The sequence below is a fragment of the Megascapheus bottae genome, chromosome 17 (assembly GCF_031878675.1).
Source record: "Megascapheus bottae isolate mThoBot1 chromosome 17, mThoBot2.hap1, whole genome shotgun sequence".
Lineage (NCBI taxonomy): Eukaryota > Metazoa > Chordata > Mammalia > Rodentia > Geomyidae > Megascapheus > Megascapheus bottae.
In genome coordinates, this window is record NC_143525.1 from 28126021 (window position 1) to 28138633 (window position 12613).

General features: G+C 48.5%; 2 protein-coding genes across 2 annotated transcripts; one reads left to right on the forward strand and one right to left on the reverse strand.

Annotated features, from left to right (window-relative positions):
* Window positions 1-1006: 1006 nt before the first annotated feature.
* Gemin4 (gem nuclear organelle associated protein 4) lies at window positions 1007-7244 on the reverse strand. Its single transcript, XM_090350486.1, has 2 exons — window positions 7204-7244; window positions 1007-4331 (listed from the first exon to the last, which is right to left on the reverse strand). Exons 1-2 carry the CDS (start codon window positions 7211-7213, stop codon window positions 1165-1167), a joined length of 3177 nt encoding a protein of 1058 aa, XP_090206612.1. The 5' UTR covers window positions 7214-7244; the 3' UTR covers window positions 1007-1164.
* An 89-nt stretch (window positions 7245-7333) lies between these two features.
* On the forward strand, window positions 7334-8328 carry LOC150051511 (diazepam-binding inhibitor-like 5). The gene is made up of 2 exons (XM_090350487.1): window positions 7334-7480; window positions 7908-8328. The coding sequence occupies exon 2, from the start codon at window positions 7946-7948 to the stop codon at window positions 8207-8209; it is 264 nt and encodes an 87-aa protein (XP_090206613.1). The 5' UTR covers window positions 7334-7480; window positions 7908-7945; the 3' UTR covers window positions 8210-8328.
* Window positions 8329-12613: the final 4285 nt, after the last annotated feature.

The following is a 12613-nucleotide window of genomic DNA, read 5'->3' on the forward strand; positions in this document are numbered from 1 at the left end:
GGCAGAATGTAATTACACCCACTCTCTAAGCACACGTCCATTGTTCACCAGCCCTGGGGTTAGTCCTACGTGTGCTGAGTGACGCTAGGGCTACCTGGCAGTTCTCCCCTCAAAACAAGGGTTGGGGCAGGGTGTAGGGAGGGTTACAATAACCTGTTTTTTGGTTCTATCCTTCTGTCCTACAAAGGTATCCACTTATCCAGCATACAAGTCACAAGGCCAATCAGCAGAACCTGGGCCAAAAGCTATTTTCTGAATTGTTGCCTTTTTTGAGATTCCTTGGAAAAAAAAAACAAAAACATTTATTTTTTTTTTTCTTTTTTGCTAGTCCTGGGCTTGAGCTCAGGGCCTGAGCACTGTCCTTGGACTTTCTCAAGGCTAGAGCTCTACCACTTGAGCCTAAGCACCACTTCCGGCTTTTTTTTTTCTATGTATGTGGTAGCAAGGAATCGAACCCGGGTCTTTATGCATGCTAGGCAAGCACTTTAACCACTAGGCCAAACTCCTGGTCCAAAAAAAAAAAAAAAAAAACGTTTAATACCAAAAGGACTCATGAAAAAGTTTCACTGTAAAAGAATGCACATCCTTTACTTTTTTCCTGCTTTGTATAGTTTCTCTCAGGCTCATTTGTCAAGATCCAAGGTAGAGAATTTCCTTTATGAACATGTTCTGCCCAGCTTGACTTTGGAAATAGAATCTATGGAATTTTCTTCCATGGCTGGATTGAAACTATCCTCTGGATTTCAGAGTCGACATCACAGGCATTAGTCACTGTTGGCTCACTCCAGTTTGCTTATTTTCCATTTATTTTTGACAGTTCTATGTAACCCAGGCTAGTTTCAAACTCACATCCTCCTGCCTCATACTCCCAAATGCTAGATTCTAGGCATGAACTATGATGCCTAGCTTGACTTGGTTTTAAAAACAAACTAATTTGAGAGGGTATTTAATACCAAGTTATTGTTGAGAAAGACTAAAAAGAGACAAGATAAAACTCAAAGAATTTTATTACAGTCTGTAATAAATACCTAAGAAACTACTTTCTTTATACTGCTATTGCCATACACCTTCTAACTTGTGTACAATCTCACATAAGAGTTTGTGCTTCTCAACTCCAGCGCCCACAGAACCACCACAGCTAAGTGATTTTCTGCCCCACAAAGATCAAAAGTTGCTGATCTTCTGCAACAGGGTTTGGCGCCATTCCTCAGGGCTAATGTTTTCGGCAATAGACTTTAAGAAGCGCTGTTCATTTACCTTCTGGAGCAAGGAGCTAATAGAAGGGTTGGTCTTGCTTAGGGTTTCATAGCAGGTGAGGATTTCCAAGGCTAACACGTACAGTGGTTCACAGACCTCTTGTGGGAGCATGGCCATGATGTGTAGAACATGACAGAACATCTGGGTATAAACGAATAGGGCTTCCTGGGTTAGGTCCTGGTCTTGCCCTTGGGCCCAGGGACCCCCCGTCTGTATCAACCTAACTGAGTCCAGGAGGTTGGTCAGACTGCCACAAAGGAGTTTGACCACATGGCTCCAGCCTTCCATGGGAAGCCAGTTACGACAACTCTGGCTGCAGAGAAACTGAAAAGCTCTCAGGAAGAGGATGGAGAGCTGGAGCTCCTGAGCAAAGGGCTTCAGGTTGAGCAGTGGAACAAACTGGATGTATTCCAGGGTGTAAGGGACATGGAGGAGCTGTTTCTCTAACAGTTTCCTGGTCAGCTGGTGAAGGCACTGCCATTCTTGGGGACTGCACCAGGGCATGACTTGTACCAGGGCCACCAGAAAGCCCTTGCTGAACAATCTGACTTCCTCAGGATTGCTCACATCCACCACCAGGACTGAGAGCATCTGCTCAGAGATGCTGCTGGAAATGTAGCAGCACTCCATCCACGCAAGCAGTCCCGTGCCAGGCCCGTAGCCAGGGTGGGCCTGGGAGGTCCACTCAGCCTCAGAAAGCTTACAGATCTCAAAAAGTGTGGCTGGCACCTCACACTTGAAGTGGCCCTCAAAGAAGTTCTTCAGTCTCAGGCCCACAGTCCAGTCTAGTTGCTCCAACTTCCGGTGGAGCCAGGACAGGGACTTGATCCAGGTGTCAGGGGAGAAGGTCTCTGCATTGCCTAACACGATCGCACAGAGGAGCTCCAGGATTCGGATCACTAGATCCTTTCCATCTAGAGGGAGGCTCCGCTTCTCCTGAGGGAGCTGCCAGTACTTGGTGAAGCTGTCTAAGAGCTGGCACAAACTGAAGAGGATAGGGAACGGGGAACAGGTCTGGAGCCAGTACTCTTCTAAGCCTGCATCGGCTTCGAGGGTCTGGATGAAGATCTTCAGACTGAGGTCTACCACTTCAACATCTAGCATCAAGAAAGGCAGGACAAATTCCCTCAGCACCTCGTCAGGTTCCAGAAGAGCGGCGACTGGAATCCCCTGGGGTTTCACAGGACTCATCAGGCAGCTCAGGAGTTCTAAAAATTGCTTTTCTTCCTTGGGTGTAGAGAACTTTGTCCAAACGGTTTCTTTGAGGCATGACACCACGAAAGTAGTGGATGAATCTGGCCCTTGATCTTCTGTGAACCTAAGGGCTGGGAAGGCGGTGAGAATCTGAGCCAGGAACCTGTGGGTGCCGAGGTTGATGATCGCCATGCTGCACATCTTCTTCACGGTGACTTCAGGGTGGAGTATTACCAGGCGAGCCACAGAGGCCACAGCTTTAGCCAAGCCCTGTTCCGAGGCGCTCTGCGTGAGCTGGTTAAATGTAGTATTGAGGTCTTCCTGAAAACCCTCCAAGTAATCCAGCAACCTTTCAGAGAGGCCCTTTCGTCCCCAGCAGTGCAGAACACCCGAGAGGACTTTATTTTTGTCCGGCAGTGAGAGATCTGCGTAGCATTCTAGGATCAAGCCAATCACCTGTTTGATCTGAGACTGGGGGATGGCTCTGTCTGTCATGGTGACTTCCATCACTGTTTCCAGCAGCCTCAGAACCAAGTCTGACTCTCGGAAGAGAGCCCTGTTACTCACAAGGCAGGCCACCCACTCGTCGGAGAAGGCCCACTTCTTCTCGGAAGCAAAAATGTAGCACATTTCCATGTGCCGGTCCATCTTCTGCTCAATGATGGCCATGGTGATGGAGGCAGTGATGTCCTCCCCGCTCTTGTTCTTCAGCACCTTGCTGGTTTTCTGCAGGAAGTCTTTCACACACTCAGCCAGCTCCGAGACCACCTGCCGCTCCTCCTTGGACAGGCTGGTGGTATCCAGGTAGAGCTTCAAGTTCTGGCTGAAGGAAGTCAGGCTGTCACACAACCGATAGCTATCATAGTTGGTGCCCTGACTGCTGTTGAGCATGACCTGTAGCTCCTCCCCCCACTCCCGCAGCAGACTGTGCATGAACTCAAACCCAACAAAAATGGTTTCACTGGGGAGTTTGGCCAGTGAGGTCAAGCTGACATCCCGCTCTGCTTCCTTGACCTTCTCCGCCAGTGCCTGTTGATGGTACGGGTTCTGGGCATCTGAGTTCCACACGGAGATCACGGTGGCCAGTTTGTCTAGGTACGTGGCTGCAGACACTTCCTGGGGGTCATCCTCCATCAGGGCAAATACCGTCAGCATGTCAGCCAAGTTGGCTAGCGCACAGCACTTCATCCCCAGACACAGGATTCTCTTCTGGATTTTCTTCAGTCCATTAAGCAGCATGGCCAGTAGAGGCATAGTGGGACACACGTCTGGGTCTGACTTAAACCTCTTTGGAGGATGGGAGAACTCATCGGAAGAGGGCAAGTACTTGTGAGCCATGATGGTGAACTGCGAGAGCAGGGGGTCCTGCTGATTGCCCTTATGTTTCATCATTTCCCACCAGACATCCAGGAAGAAGGCCACATCCTTGGAGGACGTGTCAACAGTCATGTGCTCCAAGAAGTGCTCCAGTTCCGTGCGGCAGATGGTGGTGGGCAGAGCCATGAGGAGCTGGATAAAGAGGCTGGAAGCTTCCAGAGACTTGAGCAGCTCAAAAAGGACTGTGTGGTTGATGTTTGGGATCATGTTGCCCACTGAAAAGAACACATCCTCCTGCCACCGGGTTTCAGTGTCAGAGGGGCTAACGGGGTAGGGCTGAAGGACCTTGGCCCAGATGATGATCAGAGCTTTCTTCTTCCAGGCAAACGGCTGGGAATGTGCGGTTGCTGAGGAAATCTCCCTCAGGGCCTCCACGATGGGCTGCCCCACATGTTCCCAGTCGGACTTGGTCAACTGTGCCAGTGCTTTGGGGCGGAACAGCTGCTCAGCCAGCAAGAAGCCCCCATGCAGAATTGTCATTTCTTCACAGATATTCAAGGGTCCTGTACAGAGAGAAGTCAAATACAGTGTTGTAAAAGGTCTTTCAGACGGAAGGAGGTGAAGAGGGAAGAAGCAGCTGATAGGCTAGCTGTTATTATCACAGTTAAAGAGAAGAGACAGAACCACTGCAGAGTCTTTAGGACTTGTGCGAGGAATAAACAAGGACTTCCAAGTTCTCAAGGCTGGGGCCTGGGAAGATAACAGGCCATTAGCAACAGGACGTCGAACAGTTGAAAGGGAAGACAAGGTCAGTTTGGATTACTTGGAGTACGGAGTCAAGGAGAACATTAAGGGATGTCTTCCAGCAATGGGAAAGCAGGGTTAAAACTCAGAAGGAAAGTCAGGGAGGTAGCTGCCAAGAGGAGCTCATCGGAACCAAGGAGGTAAATGAATGCCTTGGGAGGTATGCGACGGAAGAGTACGTGAAAGGTCTGCCTAGGCCAGACCTGCCCACAAATAAAGTTTTGGGAAAAAGGTTGAAATGCCAAACTATAGGGGACACCAAGTATGGAGTACAGGATATGACAATTGAGCTTCTCAGTGTTGATAGACTAAGGAAGAACTGCCCCACAGCCAGCAACAAAACCATACAAGCCCTGCCTGCCCTTTTTTTCCTCCTAGCCTTACTAACACGTTTCATATACTCTTGTGCCTACAGCTTCTTCCAGAGGCTGTTTTTACAGCAGGAACTAATGAGTAGATAAAAGAAAAAAAAAAACAAAGTTGTTCCTTCAGTGAGCTGTGAAACTAAGGAAGGCATCTCCGGAGTTTAAATCAGACACGGATTTAAGTCCTAGCTCTGCCATTCAAAAGTGACACAATCATGGAGAGATTATTTCTCAGAGTCTCCCTTTTCCATAAATGACTAGAATACAGACTGTGGCATAACCTTAAGATTATAAACAACATGTTAGTCATACCATTGGAACTAGCCTGGTGCTGGAATCTTCTGATCCCTCCTTACAAGGATGGGAGAAGGTACAGGTTAAGTAAAATAAAGCTACTAATAGCCTAAATGCTCAATAAATGTTGAATTTTGAAACTTTTCCATTGTTGGCAGGACTCGAATCTTGCTTGCCTCCCTTAGCTCAAAAACACCGAAGTGTATCTCCTTTGGTTTAGAAACTAAAATCACAGCACAAACACTGCTCAAGATGCTTATGCTACAGAGGAGACCTTATCTTCCCATCTTTGCCCCCAAACAGTCCTACTTTAGTAGCTATCAGAACTTTACCTTCTTCAAGTGTTTTGAAACTAAGGTGTTTAGTGGCAGATTCATCAAAGGCACTCATCATTATTTTCTATCTACATCATTTTTCTTCCTCATTTTCATAGGTCAAGAATCAGTAGAGAAAAATTGATCCCAAGAAACTAAGAATGCAACCAAAATAAAAATACAACTAAAAATACAACCACAAAAGGCCAAGGAGAGACACTCCTGGGCAATCCACTTGTGAAAGGACCTAATCCCTTCTGTTCCCTGGCAGCTGAGTGGTTACCCAGGGTCAGGATGCTGAGGACATCTCTCTGAGAGTTAGGGCCTTTCTCTCTGGCTCAGGCTGCTTACCAGGAGCCCAGAATGTTCCCTCATGACTACAAATTCAATTTTATTGCATTAGAAGTTCAACTGAGCAGATAGATATGTGGCCCTCCCCAAACATATGCTCACGCCTGTAATCCTAGCTACTCAGGAGGCTGAGATGTGAGGATCATTGTTCAAAGCCAGCCCGGGCACAAAAGCACTTGAGACTCTTATTTCCAATTAACCTGTAGAAAACGGGAAGTGGGGTTCGGCTCAAGGGTAGGGTGGTAGCCTTGAGCTGAAAAGCTCAAGGAACATCGCGCAGGCCCCAGGACTTACAAAAAAAAAGATGCAGACCCACTGGTGCGGGTGGCTCATGCCTGTATCCTAACTACCCAGGAGGCTGAGACCTGAAGATTATAGCTTGAAATCAACCCGGTGGAGGAAAGTCTGTGAGACCCTCATCTCCAATTAATCACCCATAGCTGGAAGTGGAGCTAAGGCTCAAGAGATCAAGAGTTCTAGCCTTGGACAAAAAAATCTCTGGGACAGCACACAGGACCTGGGGAAACTCCAGTGTCTGATCACTAACGATGAGCCGGTGTTGGCGGGCAGCTTTTAATCTTCAAATGACACGATGCCCTCGGGCGCCTCAACCCACGAGGTGGTCATGCTGAGACAAACTGGCACGGATGCCTGGGGTCGCTCAGGACGGCTCCTCTCGGCGGCCTCCCTCCCGCACACCCCGCACACCCGGCGGGCAGGGCGAGGCGGCCTGGCAAAGAGCCGCCGATTCTATCGACTCCCCTCTTTTCCAGACCTCGCCTAGAACGCTCCACCAAGTATCTCCGCGGCCGCAAGCCACCGCGCCGCAGCCGAGGAGGGCTGGAGGAGCCGCGCCGCGAGCCGGGCACCGTCCCCCACTTAGGAAGGCTCCCCCGAACTCTGCGGGGAGGCAGGGGCAGCACCGCGCCTTGGCACCTCCCGGCCGAGACTTGGGAAGGGTCAGAAACTTGTTGAAAACTTGGTCCACGTTCAGGGCGGGCATCGGGCGTCCTGCGCGCACGGCGCTCCTCAAAGCACGTGTTCAAGCCCCGTCCGCTTCCCGGGCTTGCAACTGCACGGCCGTCCCGGGGTTTTCGCGGAGCGGCGGGGCTGCGGCCACGGCTCGGCCTCCCGACTCCCGGTCTCGGTCTCCGAGGATCCCTCCCTCACCCCGGCTCCCCGAACCGCTCCCTAACCCCGGGGCTCTCTTTAGCCCAAACCCACGCTAGCAGCCTGCGCAGCGGGAACACCGCGCCCAATCTTGGAGGTGGCGTTGCTAGGCGCGGAAGAGGAAACGCGGCACCCACCTAGGTCCATGGCGGCGGCGCTGGCGGTGGCGTGGGGGCGCCCCGCCCACTCCGAGGCCGCGAGCGCTGCGCACGCGCCACGGCACAATGGGCGGGGACGAGGGTGGAGCCTGGGAACGCGCTTCAGGCCCCTCCCAGAGCCTCCTCTCCACTCAGCAGCCCACTGCCCGCCGCTCCTCGCGCACGCGCGCTCTCCACCAGCGAGCTCGCGGCGCCGAGGCCGCCAGGTCCACAGCGTCCCCTCCCGGCGCCCAGCTTCCCTCCAGCGCACCGGCAGGTACTGTTCCCTCACCCACTCCGCCTCGGGGAACCCCGGGTGAGCTCCACCGCTTCACCCACACCGAGAGCCCTTTCCCGGCCGGCCCGTGCCACCACCGGGGTCTTCTCCCTGCAGCGGGTCGGCGGGTCTCACGCCTCCCACCCGGCCCCCAGATGTGCACACTATTGGTCCTCAACATTTAGGCCGAACTGCCTCCTCTGGACAGCAGCGACGCTTAACTTGCCAGGGTCGCGGGCACCTTCGAGGCTTTGGTGGGTAATCCTGCTCAGAAAACGCAGTGGGGACAGATCCAAACCGTGGACCTCAAGCGATGGCCATCTAACTTCTGTTAGGAAACACCCACGCTGCGCTCTTCGCGCAGCTTCCCTTTCCCCCAACATCTGATAGCAGCCTTATTATGTACTTGTGTCTCTCCATCCTACAGTTTCTAGCACCAAGCTTCACCAGCCTCGGGCACCGTAAATGTGCCAAGTGGAATTTGAGCTGGCGTGTGCTGCGATTAAGCAGCTGAAGGGACCCGTGAGTGATCAGGAGAAGCTGCTGGTGTACAGCTTTTACAAACAGGCCACCCAAGGCGACTGCAACATCCCTGCCCCCCCAGCCACGGATCTGAAAGCCACAGCCAAGTGGGAGGCATGGAACGTGAATAAAGGGATGTCCAAGATGGATGCCATGAGAATATACATTACTAAAGTGGAAGAGTTGAAGAAAAAAGAAACTGGCTAGGGCACTTTGGTGGACAGAAGTAACATGACTTGTCTGGTAGGGAATGGGCTTCTTAGAAGAAATGTCCTGAAGGGGTAGCAGGGTTAGCTGAAGCATCAATAAAAATCGCTTAAACTGCGTGCCAGTGGCTGGCTGCTGTCGAAAAAGAGAATCTTTGGTGGGCCAGGGGTTTGATCCAGTGGTAAGAGTGCTTGCCTAGCACACACCAAGACCGGGATTTGATTCCTCAGTATCACATACATGGGAGAAAAAAAAAAAAGCCAGAAGTGGTGCTGTGGCTCAAGTGGTAAGAGCACTAGCCTTGAGAAAGCCAAAGGACAGTGCTTAGGCTCTGAGTTCAAGTGCCGGGACTAGCAAAAACCAAACAAACAAAAAACAAAGAGAAGCTTTGGTGACTGGAAAATCCTGGTGAGGTGTCCTAATTTACTTTAAACATCTCTGCCAGGTAAAACCTCATCAAGTGGCTATGTGTTTTGAATGGGATCCTCAGCTTTCCATTTCCACACTATGTATACATATTTGGCAGTAGTTGGAATGTGGGGTAGGGAGGTGAATCATGTAGGAAAATGCCCAAGGTTGGTGTTAGGTTCAAAAACAAGGGGAAAAGTGGAAGAATAGATAGATGGCTCAACACCAGCCCAGATTTATTAGAAAAAAACTGCAAAGGGATTAGGGAGGGGATTAGGGAGCAAAAACTAGAAGCTCACTCTTTCCATATAATCTGAACTATTTGTGGTGGTCTAAAAGAATGCTTCAGAGACCAGGAGTTTGGCCTAGTGGTAAGAGTGCTTGCCTAGCATGAAAGACCGGGTTCAATCCTCGGTACCACATACATAGAGAAAGCTGGAAGTGATGCTGTGGCTCAAGTAGCAGAGTGCTAGCCTTGAGAAAGCTCAAGGACAATGCTTCGAGCCCAGAGTTGAAAGGAATGCTTCAATTATCTAGATGGTTTGAAAGTAAGTAATGGGGGTGGGGGTGGGGAGAATCAACAGTGGAAAATAAGGTCACAGTTGGAGGCAGGGTTGGGAGCTGAGTGAGGTATCTGCAAAAGTGGAGTAAATTTTGATCTAATGCTGTGTTTGTGGGGTAGCTCTAGGAACCCTGCTGCTTACCACCTGTGCTTCAGCACATACACACTCAGTGACCCAAGCAGTCAGGAGCCAGAGGGTGCCTGGCCCCACCTGCCTGGAGCAAGTGGGGTGTGTCTCAGGACACCATTGGCTGACGATTGCATTCAGGGACGTCCCTATTTGATGATGTGGCAGCCACCACTCGATCTGTATTTAGCGAGCACATTTTGTAAAATAAAGTTAGATCTGCACCAAGAGTCTGGTCTCCAGAGTCTGTGTTCCCGGGATTATTCGTGGGCTCCACCGCCATCTTACCCTCCTCCTAGACGTTCAAGAAGGACCCCAACAATGTTAAATTAAGTGGTGTAGAAAAGAGGGCAAGGTGGAGTGATAGTGAATCATGCATTGTTCTGAGACCCCAAGATAAGGATATCTGGCCCTCTGGACAAAACAATTGGAGGTCAGCATCCTCTGGGAGGCTGAGACTTTGGATCAGAATCTTCAAGGACTAACTCAGCAATAATCCAACAAAGGGACTCTTTTCCAGAAAGCAAAAGTCAAATCCAAAACCTTTACTGGTGCACAGACTCAATGATGTTAATTTTTTTCAGAGAGGCCAAACACAGTGGGGGCCAGACACAGTGAGAAGTCAGCATAGAAGCTGAGAAGCAGTGGAGCAGATGTTTCCCAAATCCCAGCTGCTGAAAGACTCATGTAAGGGCTGGCAACCAAAATGTTTCCGGAACTATGTACCTAACCTTGGCTTCTGCTCGGGACCTGTGGTGGGACATTAGGTGCCGGTACATCTATGTGGTTTTGGTTATTTTTGTTGTTTGTTTTTGTTTCAGTAGAAGTACAACATTCTTGACCTATGCAAAGGTTGAAGTCTTCCTTACCAATTGCCACAGACCACAGAGGCATTAATCCATAACCACTGGTCTCTGGCGACTGAGATAATGGACTTTTGTTTTTGCCAGTCTTGGGGCTTGAACTCAGGGCCTGGGTATTGTTCTTTCTATCACCTGAGCCACAGCACCATATCCAGATGTGTTTTTTTTTTTTTTAAATGAGTATGTGGTATGGAGGAATCAAACCCAAGGCATTTTTCCTGTGTGTTTATATGTATGTGTATACTGTGTGCCAGTACTAGGGCTTGAACTCAGAATCTCACACCATAAGCAGGATTGCAAAAAGTAATACATAACTATTTTTTAAGAAAAAAGTACTATTAATGTATAATATGATAACATTTGTGGGTAAAAGAGAGAAAATAATATATTCCCTCAGTAAGTGGTTACCTGCAGGAGATGGGGGAATGAAACTGAAAAGAATGATGAGATTATTTTTTATATTCCTATTTTGATTGTTGAACCATGAAACCTTAAGGAGATCTGAGGCAGGTGCACTTATTATTAAAGCCAGAGTTCATCATTTCCTATGGATTTCTCATAGCTTAAGGGTAAGAAATCTTAGCTCTCATTTTTATGTTGGAGGCCTCCTGAAAACCCTGGCTTCTAAAGCAAAGTGGATCCATGTGACAGGACATTCCACTAAGAACCCTGACTGACCATTTCTTTGGTAATTCTAGCAGACAGCAGCAGACTCAAGTGTCTAGAGCACCAGGCCTGGTGGCTCACGCCTGTAATCCTAGCTACTCAGGAGGCTGAGATCTGAGGATCAAGGTTCAAAGCCAGCCAGGGCACTAAAGACTATGAGACTTTTAACCACTAGAAAACTGGAAGTGGCGCTATGGCTTAAGGGGTTGGGTGGTAGCCTTGAGCTGAAGAGTTCAGGGACAGTACGATGGCTGAGTCCAAGCCCCATGATGGACAAAAAGTGCATGGAGGTTGGGCATTGGTGGTTCGGGCCTGTAATCCTAGCTACTCAGGAGGCTGAGATCTGAGGATCAAGGTTCAAAGCCGGCCTGGGCACAAAAGTCCCTAAGAATCTTATCTCTGATTAACCACCAGAAAACCGTTAGTGGTACTGATGCTCAATGTTGTAGAGCACTAGCCTTGAACTGAAGAGCTCAGGGACAGTGTCCAGGCCCAGAGTTTAAGCCCCACTACCAAAAAAAAAAAAAAAAGAAAAAACAAAAGTACGTAGAGGTAACTCTCCAACCCACAGCATGGCTATTCTAAATCTCTTATTTAAACCCCAGACACATTGACTTACAATTAGTATGCAAATTATGAGTTTACAACACCCAATTAAAAAATTACTTGTCAGAAAACATAACTCTAGGGAAAAGGAAGAGCTGTTTAACTGCTTAAAACATCAGCTTGGACAAAATCATCTTTCTAATTACCTCATATTTTTCCCTAGGAGAGCTTTGGGGAGGCATGCATCAATCCAATATGCAAATGAAAAATCCTCACCCATATATTCAACATATTTTTAATGGTTACAATAATAAGTTTGCTTGCTTGCTTGCTTCCTTCCTCCCTTCCTTCCTGCGTAGGTGCTAAAGGCAAGCACTCTACCACTTGAGCTACAGCTCTACTTTTGGCCTTTTGGTGGTGCCCAGTGAGGCAGAATTTTTTTTTTTTTTTTTTTTGGTCAGTCATGGGGCTTGAACTCAGGGCCTGAGTACTGACCATGAGCTTTTTTGCACAAGGCTAGCTGTCTAACACTTTGAGTTACAGTGCCACTTCCAGTTTTCTGATAGTTATCATTGGGAGCGGTGGTTCACGCCTGTAATCTTAGCTACTCTGGAGGCTGAGATTTGAGGATCAAGGTTCAAAGCCAGCCTGGGCACACAAGGACCTGAGACTCTCATCTCCAGTTAACCTCTAGAAAACGGGAAGTGAGGCGTGGCTCAAGGGTAGGGTAGTAGCCTTGAGCTGAACAGCTCAGGGACAGCGCCCAGGCCGAGTTCAAGCCCCATGACCCACCAATAAATAAATAAATAAAAATAAAAAAAATAAAACAATAAAGTTGTACCCTAAATGATTTTTGGATTCATAAATATTAGAGACTGCAAAAAAGGAAACTAAGACAATGAAATAAAATCCACAATGTCCCAGGTTAATAAACATTTCTATCATGCAAGGTATTATCTATGATGTGTGGTTGTACATTTAAGGGAGAGGTTCCCTGCATAGCAACTTAATATACTGGGAATAGTAGTTGCTTTTCATGAGAACATTATTACTAGAGATAGATAACAAGAACTGCTTTATCTAATAGAAAATCTGAGAACTCACAAAGCTTTAGGTACAGAAGTTTATAAAGAGAAAAAGAAATCAATTACCTACAGGAGGAATATGTTACTTGGTTGTTTTACAAAAGGGAATTCAAGCTGAATGAAACTATTGTGGAACCAGGCAAAGAA